The following is a 20,987-nucleotide window of genomic DNA, read 5'->3' on the forward strand; positions in this document are numbered from 1 at the left end:
GTCTACATAATTATTATTGTCTATCGCCTAGATTTAGAGTTTTGCGGCCAAGGGGGTGCTACGCGTGCTTTTTTTCTGGCCGCACCTTTTAAATAACGCTGGTATTTAGAGTTTACAGAATGGCAGGGTTTTCAGTGCGTTAGGCTCCAAAAAGGGAGCGTAGAGCATAATTTAACGCCACTGCAACTCTCGATACCAGCGGTGCTTACGGACACGGCCAGCCTCAAAAACGTGCTCGTGCACGATTCCCCCATAGGAAACAATGGGGCTGTTTGAGCTGAAAAAAAACCTAACACCTGCAAAAAAGCCACGTTCAGCTCCTAACACAGCCCCATTGTTTCCTATGGGGAAACACTTCCTACGTCTGCACCTAACACCCTAACATGTACCCCGAGTCTAAACACCCCTACCCTTACACTTATTAACCCCTAATCTGCCGACCCCGCTATCGCTGACACCTGCATTTTATTATTAACCCCTAATCTGCCGCTCCGTAAACCGCCGCTACTTACATTATCCCTATGTACCCCTAATCTGCTGCCCCTAACACCGCCGACCCCTATATTATATTTATTAACCCCTAATCTGCCGCCCCCAACGTCGCCTCCACCTAACTACACTTATTAACCCCTAATCTGCCGACCGGATTTGAGCGCTACTATAATAAATGTATTAACCCCTAATCCGCCTCACTCCCACCTCAATAACCCTATAAGAAATAGTATTAACCCCTAATCTGCCCTCCCTAACATTGCCGACACCTAACTTAAAGTATTAACCCCTAATCTGCCGATCGGAGCTCACCGCTACTATAATAAATTTTTTAACCCCTAAAGCTAATTCTAACCCTAACACCCCCCTAAGTTAAATATAATTTTATTCTAACTAAATAAATTAACTCTTATTAAATAACTTATTCCTATTTAAAGCTAAATACTTACCTGCAAAATAAACCCTAATATAGCTACAATATAAATTATAATTACATTGTAGCTATTTTAGGATTAATATTTATTTTACAGGCAACTTTGTAATTATTTTAACCAGGTACAATAGCTATTAAATAGTTAATAACTATTTAATAGTTACCTAGTTAAAATAATAACAAAATTACCTGTAAAATAAATCCTAACCTAAGTTACAATTAAACCTAACACTACACTATCAATAAATTAATTACATAAAATACCTACAATTATCTACAATTAAACCTAACACTACACTATCAATAAATAAATTAAATAAAATTCCTACAAATAAATAAAATTAAATAAACTAACTAAAGTACAAAAAATAAAAAAGAACTAAGTTACAAAAAATAAAAAAATATTTACAAACATTAGAAAAATATTACAACAATTTTAAACTAATTACACCTACTCTAAGCCCCCTAATAAAATAACAAAGACCCCCAAAATAAAATAATGCCCTAGCCAATAGAATACAAGCTCAATCTGATTGGCTGATTGGATCAGCCAATCGGATTGAACTTGATTCTGATTGGCTGATTCCATCAGCCAATCAGAATATTCCTACCTTAATTCCGATTGGCTGATAGAATCCTATCAGCCAATCGGAATTCGAGGGACGCCATCTTGGATGACGTCCCTTAAAGGAACCGTCATTCGTCGGGAAGTCGTCGGTGAAGATGGATGTTCCGCGTCGGCGGGATGAACATGGATCCGGAAGAAAGAAGATTCAAGATGCCGCTTGATAGAAGACTTCAGCCGGTTCATGGACCTCTTCAGCTCCCGCTTGGATGAAGACTTCAGCCGGATCATGGACCTCTTCAGCTCCCGCTTGGATGAAGACTTCAGTCGGATCATGGACATCTTCAGCCCCCCGCTTAGGCTTGGATTTTTTTATTTTGGGGGTCTTTGTTATTTTCCCTTGTTGAAAAGCATATGTAGGTAGGCTCAGAGGCTGGGAGTTAGCTGCTGATTGGTGGCTGCACATATATACAGGAACTCTTGTCATTCGTTTACTGATATGTTCAGCTATCTCCCAGTAGTGTATTTCTGCTCCTTCAATGAAATAAACATTTTGTGTTTCATATCCCTTTAATCTCCAAATAAAAGCTAAACGCCAGGGTTGTTTATTACTCATAAGGGTGACAGTGTTTAAAGGGACAGTAAATACCTTGTAATTACAATACTTTTCTGTTGCTTTTTACTGCAATTATTTTTCAATAGCCAAATTCCACCCACTATTTGACCTATTTGTAGGAGCCAATCTGGGCTTTAGTCTGCAGACAAGAAGGCTAGCCACTGTCATAACATTAGTATAAAGTGAATTGTTTTTCAGTTGTTATCTGATAAAGCAAATTTGGGACATATATGTAGCAGGATTTGTCTTAAGAAGTCACATGGGGGCATTTCAAATTCTAAGAATTAGAAAATCAGCCATTTTCAGAGCTGTTATATGAAAAGAGGGCAAAATAAATAATGAACATGTATTAAAACGTTTTTTTTTACTATGTATAACTAAACATTTTATATAAAAATATCAAGGTGTTTACTTAGCTTGAAAGATGAGAATTGCAGTATATTCATGCGCACCAGTGTTAGAGTTTTGTACAGTTGGTTAGATTTATATTTGTAACAGTTTCTCAGCACTGGTTGTTTGTTCATCAGCAATAAAATTTACTTTGCCACATTAATCTGTTCAAAGCCCAACAAACAATGCCTCGGAGCTAATGCATATGTTAGACTGTTGTAATGTACTATTAAAGTGCAGAAAAAACATGTTTTACTTAGTTAAAAATAGAATGAGAAAAACTATACAACTCTTTGTTCTCTATAATTACTTTACCATTTACCCAAATTCTTTGTTTTGTTTTAAATATTTCATACTATGAGCCCAGCATCAACTGTCTCTAAAATTATCTTAGTTTTTATTTGAAAAGAGTAATTTTATGTATCAGCACTATAACAAGTGTTTGATTGACATTTTAAAGAAATAGACATGTTTCCCTATTTGCCTTATTTATCATTTGACAAGAGGGGAAGGTTCCAAGCCATGGTTTTCCTGTATTCGGGGCCATCGAGGTAGCATTCTTCTTCTACATATAACATTTACTTGTGCCCCCCTCCCCTACTGTACTGCAACCAGTTATGCAAGAGCAAGGTCAATCATTCCAGGCATCCTGGGAGGATTTAAATTTGTCACACATATCGCACTAGCTTAAAAGCTGCTGACATGGCTTTACAAATTAAAACTGACAACTTGTGATATATATTTATTTTTTAAACTTAACTTTTTTTTCCTATATATATATATATATTGCACCACTCTTTATATTATGCACTTCTGTCCCAGCCTACCTTCCTTTTCTTGACTTTATATATTGCACATCCCATACAGTGCTGCAGAATCTGATAGCAAATTACAAATAAATATAATAAAAAAATTGTTATAAATTTATTTCATCATACTCCTGTAATACAGTTTCTAGTAAGTTTTACAGAGAAAACATTTTAGAAACCAATATAGTGTTAATAAATGTACTGCAGCGAAGCTGTAGGTGGTAGACAAGAATAAAAAAAAAATATTAATGAGAAGGTGCTGTCAGTGTCTGCTCACGATCTTGAACTCTGAGTTGCACAGTGCCAGGGAACTATCTAAAAAGGAATTCATGCAGTGTACAAAGAAATATGTTCTAAGAGATTATTCATAACAAATGAATCTGTTAATGGACTTGCACAATATAAACAATGTTGAGAGCAATGTACTGCTACAGATTTCCTGCCTTTATATCTAATAGTGGTTCAAACCAAAGATGGCTGACTACTGTAGACTTTAGGGTTAAATTCATCATGTATTAATTATGAAGAATGTAAGGGAAGTAGATTTCTGAAACTAAAAATACACAAATCCCCCTTTTTACATGTTTAAAAATCTAATTCTGCAAATGGTAAGAATATTTGTGTTAAAGAAAGGACAAAATATTGACAACTTTTATTTTTTAAAAGTTTATAGACAATATATTACTTTTAAAAAAAAATTATTATTATGACAGAAAATAATTAAATATGCTAGTTATTGTATTTTTATTCTCACTGGTTTATTTTTATACCTTTATTTTATTTTAAAAATATTTTTTTTATTTACTTTGAAAATGAAAAAGCTCTGTCAATGGAGAAATATGGTTACCTCTACTTTATCTCTGGGGAAGTATCATTTTTCTCTAAATACATAGCCTAGATGACTACATTTTTATGTTTGTTTGTTTGTTTGTTTTTTTTTTTTGGGGGGGGGGGATATATCTTACAGTGAAAATAAACTAATTCAATGTGATTTATAGAAATTGCTTATTTATTTATTATTATTTATTATCTCATTTCTACCATTGAATGTCATTTTTTTGTTCTTTCTCCTGCTAGAAATACATAAAATATAGTGGATTTTAAAGGAATAGTCTAGTCAAAATGAAACTTTAATGATTCAGATTGAGCATGGCATTTTAAGCAACTTTCTAATTTACTCCTATTATAAATTTGTCTTCGTTCTCTCGGTAGCTTTATTCGAAAAAGCAAGAATGTAAGCTTAGGAGCCGGCCCATATTTTATTCAGCACCTGGGTAGCGCTTGCTGATTGGTGGCTACATTTAGACACCAATCACCAAGCACTACCCAGGTGTTGAACTTAAAATGGGCCAGCTCTTTAGCTTACATTCTTGCTTTTTCAAATAAAGATACCAATAGAAAGAAGAAAAATTGATAATCGGAGTAATTTATAAAGTTGCTTAAAATGGCATGTTCTATCTGAATCATGAAAGTTCAATTTTGACTAGACTATCCCTTTAACTTAAAAACTAGTGGAATTGTTCTGCTGTTGACTGTTTAGATATGTTTAGATATGGCAAATTACAACTTTTTGTACTTTAGAAACATTTTCAATAAAAAAATAAATTAAAAAATAATAAAAAAAAAATGCTCTGTTTGCAGCCAAACCTCTGGAGGAGATAAGTGCATAGAAAGTTATTTGATTGTGTTTAGTAAACTATATGGAAATACAGCTGCTTTTATTGTTTAGTTATTTAAAAAGAGAGGGTAATGTGTCCTTATTCCTTTATTTTATGGTATGATATGACTTATAGTATACTAAATTAAATCTGCATTTAATAAAATGTGCTTTCCTAAAACACTTATACCACAGCTTTCCAAACTTCTCATGTTGGTGACACACTTTTCTCCAACATAGGTGTGTCCGGTCCACGGCGTCATCCTTACTTGTGGGATATTCTCTTCCCCAACAGGAAATGTATTCTCTTCCCCAACAGGAAATGGCAAAGAGCCCAGCAAAGCTGGTCACATGATCCCTCCTAGGCTCCGCCTACCCCAGTCATTCTCTTTGCCGTTGTACAGGCAACATCTCCACGGAGATGGCTTAGAGTTTTTTAGTGTTTAACTGTAGTTTTTCATTATTCAATCAAGAGTTTGTTATTTTCAAATAGTGCTGGTACGTACTATTTACTCAGAAACAGAAAAGAGATGAAGAATTCTGTTTGTATGAGGAAAATGATTTTAGCAACCGTAACTAAAATCCATGGCTGTTCCACACAGGACTGTTGAGAGCAATTAACTTCAGTTGGGGGAACAGTGTGCAGTCTCTTACTGCTTGAGGTATGACACATTCTAACAAGACGATGTAATGCTGGAAGCTGTCATTTTCCCTATGGGATCCGGTAAGCCATGTTTATTACGATTGTAAATAAGGGCTTCACAAGGGCTTATTTAAACTGTAGACTTTTTCTGGGCTAAATCGATTGATTATTAACACATATTTAGCCTTGAGGAATCATTTTATATGGGTATTTTGATATAATAATATCGGCAGGCACTGTTTTAGACACCTTATTCTTTAGGGGCTTTCCCAAAGCATAGGCAGAGTCTCATTTTCGCGCCGGTGTTGCGCACTTGTTTTTGAGAGGCATGGCATGCAGTCGCATGTGAGAGGAGCTCTGATACTTATAAAAGACTTCTGAAGGCGTCATTTGGTATCGTATTCCCCTTTGGGTTTGGTTGGGTCTCAGCAAAGCAGATACCAGGGACTGTAAAGGGGTTTAAAGCTTAAAACGGCTCCGGTTCCGTTATTTTAAGGGTTAAAGCTTCCAAAATTGGTGTGCAATATTTTCAAAGCTTTAAGACGCTGTGGTGAAAATTTGGTGAATTTTGAACAATTCCTTCATGTTTTTTCGCAATTGCAGTAATAAAGTGTGTTCAGTTTAAAATTTAAAGTGACAGTAACGGTTTTATTTTAAAACGTTTTTTGTACTTTCTGTTCAAGTTTATGCCTGTTTAACATGTCTGAACTACCAGATAGACTGTGTTCTGAATGTGGGGAAGCCAGAATTCCTATTCATTTAAATAAATGTGATTTATGTGATAATGACAATGATGCCCAAGATGATTCCTCAAGTGAGGGGAGTAAGCATGGTACTGCATCATTCCCTCCTTCGTCTACACGAGTCTTGCCCACTCAGGAGGCCCCTAGTACATCTAGCGCGCCAATACTCCTTACTATGCAACAATTAACGGCTGTAATGGATAATTCTGTCAAAAACATTTTAGCCAAAATGAACCCTTGTCAGCGTAAGCGTGGCTGCTCTGTTTTAGTTACTGAAGAGCATGACGACGCTGATATTAATATCTCTGAAGGGCCCCTAACCCAATCTGAGGGGGCCAGGGAGGTTTTGTCTGAGGGAGAAATTACTGATTTAGGGAACATTTCTCAGCAGGCTGAATCTGATGTGATTACATTTAAATTTAAATTAGAACATCTCCGCATTTTGCTTAAGGAGGTATTATCCACTCTGGATGATTGTGAAAATTTAGTCATCCCAGAGAAACTATGTAAAATGGACAAGTTCCTAGAGGTGCCGGGGCTCCCAGAAGCTTTTCCTATACCCAAGCGGGTGGCGGACATTGTTAATAAAGAATGGGAAAGGCCCGGTATTCCTTTCGTCCCTCCCCCCATATTTAAAAAATTGTTTCCTATGGTCGACCCCAGAAAGGACTTATGGCAGTCAGTCCCCAAGGTCGAGGGAGCGGTTTCTACTTTAAACAAACGCACCACTATTCCCATAGAGGATAGTTGTGCTTTCAAAGATCCTATGGATAAAAAATTAGAAGGTTTGCTTAAAAAGATGTTTGTTCAGCAGGGTTACCTTCTACAACCCATTTCATGCATTGTCCCTGTCACTACTGCCGCATATTTCTGGTTTGATGAACTGCTTAAGGTGCTCGATAGTGACTCTCCTCCTTATGAGGAGATTATGGACAGAATCAATGCTCTCAAATTGGCTAATTCTTTCACTCTAGACGCCTCTTTGCAATTGGCTAAGTTAGCGGCTAAGAACTCTGGGTTTGCTATTGTGGCGCGCAGAGCGCTTTGGTTGAAATCTTGGTCGGCTGATGCGTCTTCCAAGAACAAGCTACTAAACATTCCTTTCAAGGGGAAAACGTTGTTTGGTCCTGACTTGAAAGAGATTATCTCTGATATCACTGGGGGTAAGGGCCACGCCCTTCCTCAGGATCGGCCTTTCAAGGCAAAAAATAGACCTAATTTTCGTCCCTTTCGTAAAAACGGACCAGCCCAAGGTGCTACGTCCTCTAAGCAAGAGGGTAATACTTCTCAGGCCAAGCCAGCTTGGAGACCAATGCAAGGCTGGAACAAGGGAAAGCAGGCCAAGAAACCTGCCACTGCTACCAAGACAGCATGAAATATTGGCCCCCGATCCGGGACCGGATCTGGTGGGGGGCAGACTCTCTCTCTTCGCTCAGGCTTGGGCAAGAGATGTTCTGGATCCTTGGGCGCTAGAAATAGTCTCCCAGGGTTATCTTCTGGAATTCAAGGGACTTCCCCCAAGGGGGAGGTTCCACAGGTCGCAGTTGTCTTCAGACCACATAAAAAGACAGGCGTTCTTACATTGTGTAGAAGACCTGTTAAAAATGGGAGTGATTCATCCTGTTCCATTAAGAGAACAGGGGATGGGGTTCTACTCCAATCTGTTCATAGTTCCCAAAAAAGAGGGAACGTTCAGACCAATCCTAGATCTCAAGATCTTAAACAAATTTCTCAAGGTCCCATCGTTCAAGATGGAAACCATTCGAACTATCCTTCCTTCCATCCAGGAAGGTCAATTCATGACCACGGTGGATTTAAAGGATGCGTATCTACATATTCCTATCCACAAGGAACATCATCGGTTCCTAAGGTTTGCATTCCTGGACAAACATTACCAGTTCGTGGCGCTTCCTTTCGGATTAGCCACTGCTCCAAGGATTTTCACAAAGGTACTAGGGTCCCTTCTAGCGGTGCTAAGACCAAGGGGCATTGCAGTAGTACCTTACCTGGACGACATTCTGATTCAAGCGTCGTCCCTTCCTCAAGCAAAGGCTCACACGGACATTGTCCTGGCCTTTCTCAGGTCTCACGGCTGGAAAGTGAACGTGGAAAAGAGTTCTCTATCCCCGTCAACAAGGGTTCCCTTCTTGGGAACAATTATAGACTCCTTAGAAATGAGGATCTTTCTAACAGAGGCCAGAAAAACAAAGCTTCTGGACTCTTGTCGGATACTTCATTCCGTTCCTCTTCCTTCCATAGCTCAGTGCATGGAAGTGATCGGGTTGATGGTGGCGGCGATGGACATAGTTCCTTTTGCGCGCATTCATCTAAGACCATTACAACTGTGCATGCTCAGTCAGTGGAATGGGGACTATACAGACTTGTCTCCGAAGATACAAGTAAATCAGAAGACCAGAGACTCACTCCGTTGGTGGCTGTCCCTGGACAATCTGTCTCAAGGGATGATGTTCCACAGACCAGAGTGGGTCATTGTCACGACCGACGCCAGTCTGATAGGCTGGGGCGCGGTCTGGGGATCCCTGAAAGCTCAGGGTCTTTGGTCTCGGGAAGAATCTCTTCTACCGATAAATATTCTGGAACTGAGAGCGATATTCAATGCTCTCCAGGCCTGGCCCCAGCTTGCGAGGACCAGGTTCATACGGTTTCAATCAGACAACATGACGACTGTTGCGTACATCAACCATCAGGGGGGAACAAGGAGTTCCCTAGCGATGGAAGAAGTAACCAAAATTATTCTTTGGGCGGAGTCTCACTCCTGCCACCTGTCTGCTATCCACATCCCAGGAGTGGAAAATTGGGAAGCGGATTTTCTGAGTCGGCAGACATTGCATCCGGGGGAGTGGGAACTCCATCCGGAAATCTTTGCCCAAGTCACTCACCTGTGGGGCATTCCAGACATGGATCTGATGGCCTCTCGTCAGAACTTCAAAGTTCCTTGCTACGGGGCCAGATCCAGGGATCCCAAGGCGGCTCTAGTGGATGCACTAGTAGCACCTTGGACCTTCAAACTAGCTTATGTGTTCCCGCCATTTCCTCTCATCCCCAGGCTGATAGCCAGGATCAAGCAGGAGAGGGCGTCGGTGATCTTGATAGCTCCTGCGTGGCCACGCAGGACTTGGTATGCAGATCTGGTGAATATGTCATCGGCTCCACCTTGGAAGCTACCTTTGAGACGAGACCTTCTTGTTCAGGGTCCGTTCGAACATCCGAATCTGGTTTCACTCCAGCTGACTGCTTGGAGATTGAACGCTTGATTTTATCGAAGCGAGGATTCTCAGATTCTGTTATCGATACTCTTGTTCAGGCCAGAAAGCCTGTGACTAGAAAGATTTACCACAAAATTTGGAAAAAATATATCTGTTGGTGTGAATCTGAAGGATTCCCTTGGGACAAGGTTAAGATTCCTAGGATTCTATCCTTCCTTCAAGAAGGATTGGAAAAAGGATTATCTGCAAGTTCCCTGAAGGGACAGATTTCTGCCTTGTCGGTATTACTTCACAAAAAGCTGGCAGCTGTGCCAGATGTTCAAGCCTTTGTTCAGGCTCTGGTTAGAATCAAGCCTGTTTACAAACCTTTGACTCCTCCTTGGAGTCTCAATTTAGTTCTTTCAGTTCTTCAGGGGGTTCCATTTGAACCCTTACATTCCGTTGATATTAAGTTATTATCTTGGAAAGTTTTGTTTTTAGTTGCGATTTCTTCTGCTAGAAGAGTCTCAGAATTATCTGCTCTGCAGTGTTCTCCTCCTTATCTGGTGTTCCATGCAGATAAGGTGGTTTTACATACTAAACCTGGTTTTCTTCCAAAAGTTGTTTCTAACAAAAACATTAACCAGGAGATTATCGTACCTTCTCTGTGTCCAAAACCAGTTTCAAAGAAGGAACGTTTGTTGCACAATTTGGATGTTGTTCGCGCTCTAAAATTCTATTTAGATGCTACAAAGGATTTTAGACAAACATCTTCCTTGTTTGTTGTTTATTCAGGTAAAAGGAGAGGTCAAAAAGCAACTTCTACCTCTCTCTCTTTTTGGATTAAAAGCATCATCAGATTGGCTTACGAGACTGCCGGACGGCAGCCTCCCGAAAGAATCACAGCTCATTCCACTAGGGCTGTGGCTTCCACATGGGCCTTCAAGAACGAGGCTTCTGTTGATCAGATATGTAGGGCAGCGACTTGGTCTTCACTGCACACTTTTACCAAATTTTACAAGTTTGATACTTTTGCTTCTTCTGAGGCTATTTTTGGGAGAAAGGTTTTGCAAGCCGTGGTGCCTTCCATTTAGGTGACCTGATTTGCTCCCTCCCTTCATCCGTGTCCTAAAGCTTTGGTATTGGTTCCCACAAGTAAGGATGACGCCGTGGACCGGACACACCTATGTTGGAGAAAACAGAATTTATGTTTAACTGATAAATTTCTTTCTCCAACGGTGTGTCCGGTCCACGGCCCGCCCTGGTTTTTTTAATCAGGTCTGATATTTTATTTTCTTTAACTACAGTCACCACGGTACCATATGGTTTCTCCTATGCAAATATTCCTCCTTAACGTCGGTCGAATGACTGGGGTAGGCGGAGCCTAGGAGGGATCATGTGACCAGCTTTGCTGGGCTCTTTGCCATTTCCTGTTGGGGAAGAGAATACATTTCCTGTTGGGGAAGAGAATATCCCACAAGTAAGGATGACGCCGTGGACCGGACACACCGTTGGAGAAAGAAATTTATCAGGTAAACATAAATTCTGTTTTTCGACCTACATCATTTTGCGACACAGTAATTCAGTTGTACAAGCAAACAGGAGGTTAAACTAACTTTTTTTAAGAGATACAGACACATACATAAATTATATAATAATGAAATGTATTTACAAGTAACAGTATGTATGTACAGGGAGTGCAGAATTATTAGGCAAATGAGTATTTTGACCACATCATCCTCTTTATGCATGTTGTCTTACTCCAAGCTGTATAGGCTCGAAAGCCTACTACCAATTAAGCATATTAGGTGATGTGCATCTCTGTAATGAGAAGGGGTGTGGTCTAATGACATCAACACCCTATATCAGGTGTGCATAATTATTAGGCAACTTCCTTTCCTTTGGCAAAATGGGTCAAAAGAAGGACTTGACAGGCTCAGAAAAGTCAAAAATAGTGAGATATCTTGCAGAGGTATGCAGCACTCTTAAAATTGCAAAGCTTCTGAAGCGTGATCATCGAACAATCAAGCGTTTCATTCAAAATAGTCAACAGGGTCGCAAGAAGCGTGTGGAAAAACCAAGGCGCAAAATAACTGCCCAAGAACTGAGAAAAGTCAAGCGTGCAGCTGCCAAGATGCCACTTGCCACCAGTTTGGCCATATTTCAGAGCTGCAACATCACTGGAGTGCCCAAAAGCACAAGGTGTGCAATACTCAGAGACATGGCCAAGGTAAGAAAGGCTGAAAGACGACCACCACTGAACAAGACACACAAGCTGAAACGTCAAGACTGGGCCAAGAAATATCTCAAGACTGATTTTTCTAAGGTTTTATGGACTGATGAAATGAGAGTGAGTCTTGATGGGCCAGATGGATGGGCCCGTGGCTGGATTGGTAAAGGGCAGAGAGCTCCAGTCCGACTCAGATGCCAGCAAGGTGGAGGTGGAGTACTGGTTTGGGCTGGTATCATCAAAGATGAGCTTGTGGGGCCTTTTCGGGTTGAGGATGGAGTCAAGCTCAACTCCCAGTCCTACTGCCAGTTTCTGGAAGACACCTTCTTCAAGCAGTGGTACAGGAAGAAGTCTGCATCCTTCAAGAAAAACATGATTTTAATGCAGGACAATGCTCCATCACACGCGTCCAAGTACTCCACAGCGTGGCTGGCAAGAAAGGGTATAAAAGAAGAAAATCTAATGACATGGCCTCCTTGTTCACCTGATCTGAACCCCATTGAGAACCTGTGGTCCATCATCAAATGTGAGATTTACAAGGAGGGAAAACAGTACACCTCTCTGAACAGTGTCTGGGAGGCTGTGGTTGCTGCTGCACGCAATGTTGATGGTGAACAGATCAAAACACTGACAGAATCCATGGATGGCAGGCTTTTGAGTGTCCTTGCAAAGAAAGGTGGCTATATTGGTCACTGATTTGTTTTTGTTTTGTTTTTGAATGTCAGAAATGTATATTTGTGAATGTTGAGATGTTATATTGGTTTCACTGGTAAAAATAAATAATTGAAATGGGTATATATTTGTTTTTTGTTAAGTTGCCTAATAATTATGCACAGTAATAGTCACCTGCACACACAGCTATCCCCCTAAAATAGCTATAACTAAAAACAAACTAAAAACTAGTTCCAAAACTATTCAGCTTTGATATTAATGAGTTTTTTGGGTTCATTGAGAACATGGTTGTTGTTCAATAATAAAATTAATCCTCAAAAATACAACTTGCCTAATAATTCTGCACTCCCTGTATGTGCAAGAATTAAAATAAAAGTTTAATAACACCAATAGCTACTTACTATTTTAATGGGATGTATGAGGTTGATGTGAGGAACACGGTTTAGTGGAATATTAAAGACACTCACTGATTGAGGAGTCTACACGTGCAGTCAGGAGCCAATGTGCCGCCAATGGGAATAGTTTCAGTTCCCGCTAAGCAGCGCCAATAGGTTAATTTGATCTGTGACCCACTAGGTATCAATCATGTGTCAACCACATGATATGCGTAGCAGGCAGGCGGAAAGTCAGAAACCAAAAATTGCTTAAAGTAAATGTAAGGATAGATTATATTCCAGTTGAAGAGCAAATATTTCTTCTTTTTTTTCTTCTAAATTTTCAATAAAAGTCTTGTGGAATTTTATAAAGAAATTCTGTGACACGTTTTTCTGCTGGAATAGATTCTATACACACACCTGTTTTTTCTTTATTTTTTTTTAAATTTATGTATAAATGTGATTGCATTGTTCTTTTGTTATTAACCAATTATTGTTGTTGTTTTTTTGTTTTGTTTTTTTGTAAACAAAAAAAAGGTTCATTCTGGTTGTTATCTTGTATGTAAGATCAATAGTTAGGAAATATTTAATGGAGGATCCTTCATTTTGATTTGCCAGATATGTAGTATTTAACATTTTATTGTATTTACCCTTTTACAGTGCTGTGATCTTGGGTATCATGCAAATTTAAACCGAGCCATGAGAACGTATCTGTCTGCGGAATACAACCTTGAAACATCACGGCATGAAGGACTGGACATTATAGAAAATGCCGTTGACAACTTGGAGCCCAGAAACGACAAGCAAAGATTTATGGAAATGTACCCGACTGCTTTTTGTCCACCAATGAAATTTGAGTTTCAGCCTCACCTTTGTGATGAGGTAAGTTGTTGCACAAACTGAAGCATATTTACGTAAACTATTTATGTTTACTCAGTAGCAGTTGAGCACTACATTGCAAATGGGCTGCATAGAAAATAAATGTTTTATCAAAAATTGCATTGTTTTTCTGTCTCGGAACATACCTCTTTAAAAGACTCTTATCTCCCCTGCTGTGGCCAGTTAGGTACAGATATCAATGAGCTACTAAAATGATTAAACAATCACTTTGTAGAATGTAGCAGGGATAAGCTTGTGAAGTCTAAATTACACACTTCCAAGTCTTTTTTAATTGGAAAATTCCTTATTTAAAGGAATATGAAACCCAAATTGTTTTCTTTCATGATTCACATAGAGCATGCAATTTTAAGCAAATTTATAATTTACAACTATTACCAATTTTTCTTCGTGCTCTTGGTATCTTTATTTGGAAAAAAAAAAGGAATGTAAGCTTATGAGCCGGCCTATTTTTTCCCTAGCAGCCTGGGTAGCGCTTGCTGATTGGTGGCTGTCTTGTTGCATCACCCAACCTCTCTTAAGCTTGATGTCATGGACTGCTGCCCTGACATTATCCTGTAAAATGTATTGATACACTTTTGAATTCATTGTTCCCTCAATGATTGCAAGACATCCAGGACCTTTGGCAGCAAAGCAGTCTCAACCATGATGCTTCCTCCATCGTGCTTCATAGTTGGGATCAGTTTTTGGTGTTGGTGTACAATATCCTTTTTCCTCAACAAATAGCTTTGTGCATTTTTGTCAAAGTTTAACTTGCGTCCCATATGTCCCCAGCATTTTCCCAGAAACATTGTGGAACATCCAGGTGGTCTTGAGCAAATTTGAGATGTGCCGCAATTTTTTTTTTAGGCAGCAGTGGTTTCCTTTGTGGTGTCTTCCATGAACACCATTCTTGTTGAGTTTTTTAATAGATAGAGGACACATGTACAACGACTTTTACACTTTGTAGTTTTCTGGAGGTCTTGTATTGTTACCCTTGGTTTCTCACCTCATTCAGGTTTGCCCATTGTACTCTAGGAGTGATCTCTGCAGGACGCCAACTCCTAGGGAGAGTAGCAAAAGTCCTGAAGTTTTTTTATTGTTAGACAATTTTGTTTTACCGTATATTGGTGAACACCCACATCTTTAGCAATGCTTTTGTAACCTTCAAGCTTTGTACATCTCTCTAATGCTTCCTCTAAGGTCATGTGTAAAAGATATGGAGGTTCATTTACCTTTTTCCAGGCTGTACTGTGAATGATTACTAAATGCCTTCAATACAAATTTGAAAAGTACAACGGTTTGTGTGTTCTGAGTTTGGTCAGATTGGGGTTGTCTATAATTTTAACTCAAGGGGATAGGAAAGTAAAAATTAAATTTGCATGATTCAGATAGAGCATGTCATTTTAAGATATTTTTAAAATAAATTCTATTTTCAAATGTGCTTCGTTCTCTTGATATCCCTTGTTGAAAAAGAATACACACATATCATACACTAGGGAGCTAACTGTTGATTGGTGCCTGCACACATTTGTCTATTGTGATTGGCTAACTAGATGTGCTCAGCTATCTGCCAGTAGTGTAATGCTGTTCCTTCAGCAAAGGATAGCAAGAGAATTAAGCAATTTTGTGTTCTATCCAAATCATGAAAGAAAATTTTGGGGGTTCATATCCCTTTAAATAAAGCTAAGACCCAATTTTATGAGTAATCCGTGCAGAAATCCAGGTATTTCCAAAGGGTTCATAAACTTTTTCTTGCAACTGTAAGTCCTACTTAAAATGCCCAAATGCTTCTGTTAATTTATCACTGCTATAATGATAATTTTTAAAGTGTATGCCACTTAACCCCTTAATGACCGGACCATTTTTCAATTTTCTTACCCTTAATGACAATGGCTATTTTTACATTTCTGCTGTGTTTGTGTTTAGCTGTAATTTTCCTCTTACTCATTTACTGTACCCACACATATTATATACCGTTTTTCTCGCCATTAAATGGACTTTCTAAAGATACCATTATTTTCATCATGTCTTATAATTTACTACAAAAATAATAATAAAATATGAGGAAAAAATGGAAAAAAACACACTTTTTCTAACTTTGACCCCCAAAATCTGTTACACATCTACAATCACCAAAAAACACCCATGCTAAATAGTTTCTAAATTTTGTCCTGAGTTTAGAAATACCCAATGTTTACATGTTCTTAGCTTTTTTTGCAAGTTATAGGGCCATAAATACAAGTAGCACTTCGCTATTTCCAAACCACTTTTTTTCAAAATTAGCGCTAGTTACATTGGAACCCTGATATCTGTCAGGAATACCTGAATATCCCTTGACATGTATATATTTTTTGTTAGAAGACAACCCAAAGTATTGATCTAGGCACATTTTGGTATATTTTATGCCACCATTTCACCGCCAAATGCGAGCAAATAAAAATAACTTTACATTTTTCACAATTTTAGGTTTCTCACTGAAATTATTTACAAACAGCTTGTGCTATTATGGCACAAATTGTTGTAAAAGCTTCTTTGGGATCCCCTTTGTTCAGAAATAGCAGACTTATATGGCTTTGGCACTGATTTTTGGTAATTAGAAGGCCGCTAAATGCTGCTGCGCACCACACGTAAATTATGCCCAGCAGTGAAGGGGTTAATTAGGTAGGTTGTAGGGAGCTTGCAGGGTTAATTTTAGCTTTAGGGTAGAGATCAGCCTCCCACCTGACACATCCCACCCCCTGATCCCTCCCAAACAGCTCTCTTCCCTCCCCCACCCCACAAATGTCCCCGCCATCTTAAGTACTGGCAGAAAGTCTGCCAGTACTAAATAAAATGAGTTTTTTGTTTTTTTTATAAAAAAAATAAAATATTTTAGCTGTGATGGACTCCTGCCTTAGCCCCAACCTCCATGATCCCCCCCCCCCAGCTCTCTAACCCTCTCCCCTATCTAATTGCGGCCATCTTGGGTACTGGCAGCTGTCTGCCAGTACCCAATTTGCCCCAAAAACAAGTGTTTTTTGTTCTTTTGCTTTTTTTTATTTTTTCTGTAGTGTAGCAGCCCCCCACAATACCCCTATCCCCCTCCCAGATCCTTTTATATTAGTTTTAAAAAAAAAAATTTCTCTTCCCTCCTCATTGGTGTCAGTGCCAGCTAATGCGCGATCGCGCACGCGCGCCCCCGCACGCTCCCGGCACCCGGCGTGCACATTGCACTTCTAGGAACCGGATGCCGGGTAGCGATGGGCCGCCCACCCGCCTCCCTGTTACGCTCCCACCCACCAACGAACCGGCACCATCGCTACCGGTGCAGAGAGGGCCACAGAGTGGCTCTCTCTGCATCGGAGTCTTCTAAATGGTATTGCAGGATGCCTCCATATGGAGGCATCACTGCAATACCCTGAGAGCTGCTGGAAGAGATTGCGATCGCTTCCAGCACTCTCTTAGACAACTGACGTACCAGGTACGTCCATTGTCATTAACTGTTAGTTAATGCATGACGTACCTGGTACGTCAGTTGTCATTAAGGGGTTAAAGGGCCACTAAACCCAAAATCTTTCTTTCATGATTCAGATAGAGACTAGAAATTTAAACAACATTACAATTTACTTCTATTATTTATTTTGCGTAATTTTTTAGATATCCTTAGTTGAAGAAAAAGCAATGCACATGGTGAGCCAATCACACAAGGCTTCTATGTGCAGCAACCAATCAGCAGTTACTGAGCATATCTAGATATGCTTTTCAGCAAAGAATATCAAGAATAAAACAAATTAGATAATATAAGTAAATTAGAAAGATGTTTAAAATGACATTCTCTTTCTAAATCATGAAAGAAAAAATGTGGGTTTCATGGCCCTTTAATGACTATACAATTGGGCTACATGCATACAAATTTGTCTCCATGCATATTGTGGTTGGTGGCAAGCAGAAAGGCAAGGAACTTCACTATCAAAAAGTGTAACTGTTCTAGCAATAAAGAGCATTTTTTATTATGTCCCTTGTCATTTTTTGTAAAATATGTGGGTTATACTAAAATTAGTTTTAGCCACTTCTAACATTATTATTAATATTTTAAATTGAAGATTTGTTTGAGTCGTCATTGCTGTTCTTCCTATCAAATGAATAGTCTTGGATTACAGAGAAATGTAAAGGTCCATTGATGTGAATAGAAGTGACTGACATAGTACATTTAATGAAGAATGAAAATTAAACCAAATAACTTTATTTTCTTTTGCAAGATGTACCGAGTCCACGGATTCATCCTTACTTGTGGGATATTATCCTTCCTAACAGGAAGTGGCAAAGAGAGCACCACAGCAGAGCTGTCTATATAGCTCCCCCCTTAACACCCCCCCCCCCCCAATCATTCTCTTTGCCGGCTCTAAGCAGGAAGGGTAAAGTGAAAGAGGTGTTAAACTGTTAGTTTTATTTTATCTTCAATCAAGAGTTTGTTATTTTTAAATGGTACCGGTGTTGTACTATTTACTCTCAGGCAGAACATAGATGAAGATTTCTGCCTGGAGGATGAGGATGATGATCTTAGCATTTGTAACTAAGGTCCACTGCTGTTCCCACAGAAGCTGAGGAGTACAAGAAAACTTCAGTGTGAGGAATGGTTTCTTGCTATACAGCAATGAGGTATGTTCAGTCATTTTTCTTGCAGAGACTGTGTCAACTCAGAAAGGCTGACAGCGTCCCCATTAGGGGAAGGGGAAGCAGTAATCATAGTTTCAAGGGGCATTACTAGCTTGCATAAAGGGCTAATCTTATGGGAACTCAGTTTGTATATGATATAGTAGGTAACGTTTGTTTGTTCTGGGAGTACTGTTTTTTATTCTGATGGGACATCTTTTTGAGGGTACACTTGGGTTATTTAGGGGTTTTATAACCCACATGGCTTACAAAAAAGGTTTGGTAGATTTTGTGTAGGCCCCAGCAACATCGAGTGAGATGGGCGAGGCCTATTTTCGTGCCTCAATTGTGCATTTAGTTTATGCAGACAAGCAGCAAGCATCATCTCCAAAGGTCCTGGTATACTTCTGGGGCCTAATCGAAGCTTTATCCCCACATTATCGTTCCCTAAGGGCAGGTAGGGCCACAGCAGAGCTGTGGCAAGGTGCTGACAGGTTTTTTTTTAACGATTTTGGACATTTGTCAATCCGGTTTTCTCATTTGGGGGTTTATTGCTTAATTACTTGTGGTGCAATCTTACTAGAGCTTAGTGGGTATACTGTAAAAAATTCGGAAAATTTGAAGCAATTTTAAGCAGTTTTGCAGTTTGTGTATGCCTTTTTTTTCTCTTAAAGGCACAGTACTGTTTTTGACAATTGTGTTTTTTTTTTATTAAATAAAGTGTTTTCCAAGCTTGCTTGCTTCATTACTAGCCTGTTCAACATGTCTGACATTGAGGAAACTCATTGCTCAATTTGTTTAGAAGCCATTGTGGAACCCCCTCTTAGAATGTGTCCCACTTGTACTGATATGTCTATAAATTGCAAACAGCATATTTTGACTTATAAAAATCTGGCATTAGATGATTCTCAGACAGAAGGAAGTCAGGTTTTGCCATCTAGTTCTCCCCAAGTGTCACAACCAGTAACGCCCGCACAAGCGACGCTAAGTACTTCTAGTGCGTCTAATTCTTTCACCTTGCAAGATATGGCCTCAGTTATGAATACTACCCTCACAGAGGTTTTATCTAACCTGCCAGGGTTGCAAGGGAAGCGCAGTAGCTCTGGGTTAAGAACAAATGCTGAGACTTCTGACGCTTTAGTAGCCGTATCCTATATTCCCTCACAACGTTCTGAGGTAGGGATGAGGGATTTGCTATCTGAGGGAGAGATTTCTGATTCAGGAAGGATTTTCCCTCAGACAGATTCAGATATGACGGCATTTAATTTTAAGCTAGAACACCTCCGTTTATTGCTCAGCAACTCTGGATGATTGTGATTGTAGTTCCAGAGAAATTGTGTAAAATGGACAATCTTCGGAGGCTATTTTTGGGAGAAAGGTTTTGCAAGCAGTGGTGCCTTCCGTTTAGGCTCCTGTCTTGTCCCTCCCTTCATCCATGTCCTAAAGCTTTGGTATTGGTATCCCACAAGTAAGGATGAATCCGTGGACTCGGTACATCTTGCAAAAGAAAACAAAATTTATGCTTACCTGATAAATTTCTTTCTTTTGCGATGTACCGAGTCCATGGCCCGCCCTGTCTATTCAAGACAGATAAGTATTTTTTATTGAAAACTTCAGTCACCTCTGCACCTTATGGTTTCTCCTTTTTCTTCCTTGGCCTTTGGTAGAATGACTGGGGGGTGGAGTTAAGGGGGTAGCTATATAGACAGCTCTGCTGTGGTGCTCTCTTTGCCACTTCCTGTTAGGAAGGATAATATCCCACAAGTAAGGATGAATCTGTGGACTCGGTACATCGCAAAAGAAAGAAATTTATCAGGTAAGCATAAATTTTTTTTTGTCATTTTGGAATAGTTTTTTTTTTTTTTTAGGTAGAAAAAAAACCTATTTTAATTATGTCATTGAAGCTCCTAACATGACTACTGGAGGCGTTGTTAATGCAGCCAGTTACACAGTACACCATGTTATAGAGAGTCTATGAGATTAGCTAAGATGCAGTTTTAGTGCAGATTTTCTCTTAGGTTCAGGACAGGTTATTTGTTATATGCTCTTTATTTTATATACAGTGTCTATGAACACACACACAGTTTATTTTCCAGGGAATGGGGTGTAAAGTATTAACCCAATGTCTACCAAGAGAGTGCTTAGAAGCATTGTTTTTGTAACCTAGGGCTTTATAATCTACAGAACATTGGGAAAGTTACATTTCTTACTTTATCTCTAAACAAATAAGATTTAAAGGGACATAAAACACAAAAAAGGTATTTCACAATTCAGATAGAGCATATAGTTTCCAGTTTGCTTCTATTATCACAATTGCTTCATTCTCCTTTGTGGCATGAGCAGCAGTGCACTACTGAGAACTAGCTGAATACATCCAGTGAGCCAGTGACAAGAGGCATATATGTGGAGCCATCAATCTGTTGGCTCACAGTAGTGTAGTGCTGCTTCTGAGGCTACCTAGGTATGATTTTTTAATTAAATAGAACAAGAGAATTAAGCTATTAGATAATAGAAGTAAATAACATCATGTTTAAAATTGCATGGTCTGTCTGTATTATGAAAGTTTTATTTGTCTTTACTATCCCTTTAATTGCAGAAACTCTAAAACAATGCACGTCTTTACTACCCCTTTAATTGCAGAAACTC

General features: G+C 39.2%; 1 protein-coding gene across 6 annotated transcripts in view; it reads left to right on the plus strand.

The window, feature by feature from the left end:
• The window catches only part of SRGAP1 (SLIT-ROBO Rho GTPase activating protein 1), a 437,132-nt gene that overhangs the window by 285,067 nt on the left and 131,078 nt on the right, over window positions 1–20,987 (plus strand). For all 6 annotated transcript variants that reach the window (XM_053716831.1, XM_053716835.1, XM_053716834.1 and 3 more), the window contains one exon: window positions 13,491–13,712. In XM_053716831.1, coding sequence (XP_053572806.1) covers window positions 13,491–13,712 — 222 coding nt within the window. The remainder of the gene's footprint in view (window positions 1–13,490; window positions 13,713–20,987) is intronic.

Source organism: Bombina bombina, chromosome 6 (assembly GCF_027579735.1).
Source record: "Bombina bombina isolate aBomBom1 chromosome 6, aBomBom1.pri, whole genome shotgun sequence".
Lineage (NCBI taxonomy): Eukaryota > Metazoa > Chordata > Amphibia > Anura > Bombinatoridae > Bombina > Bombina bombina.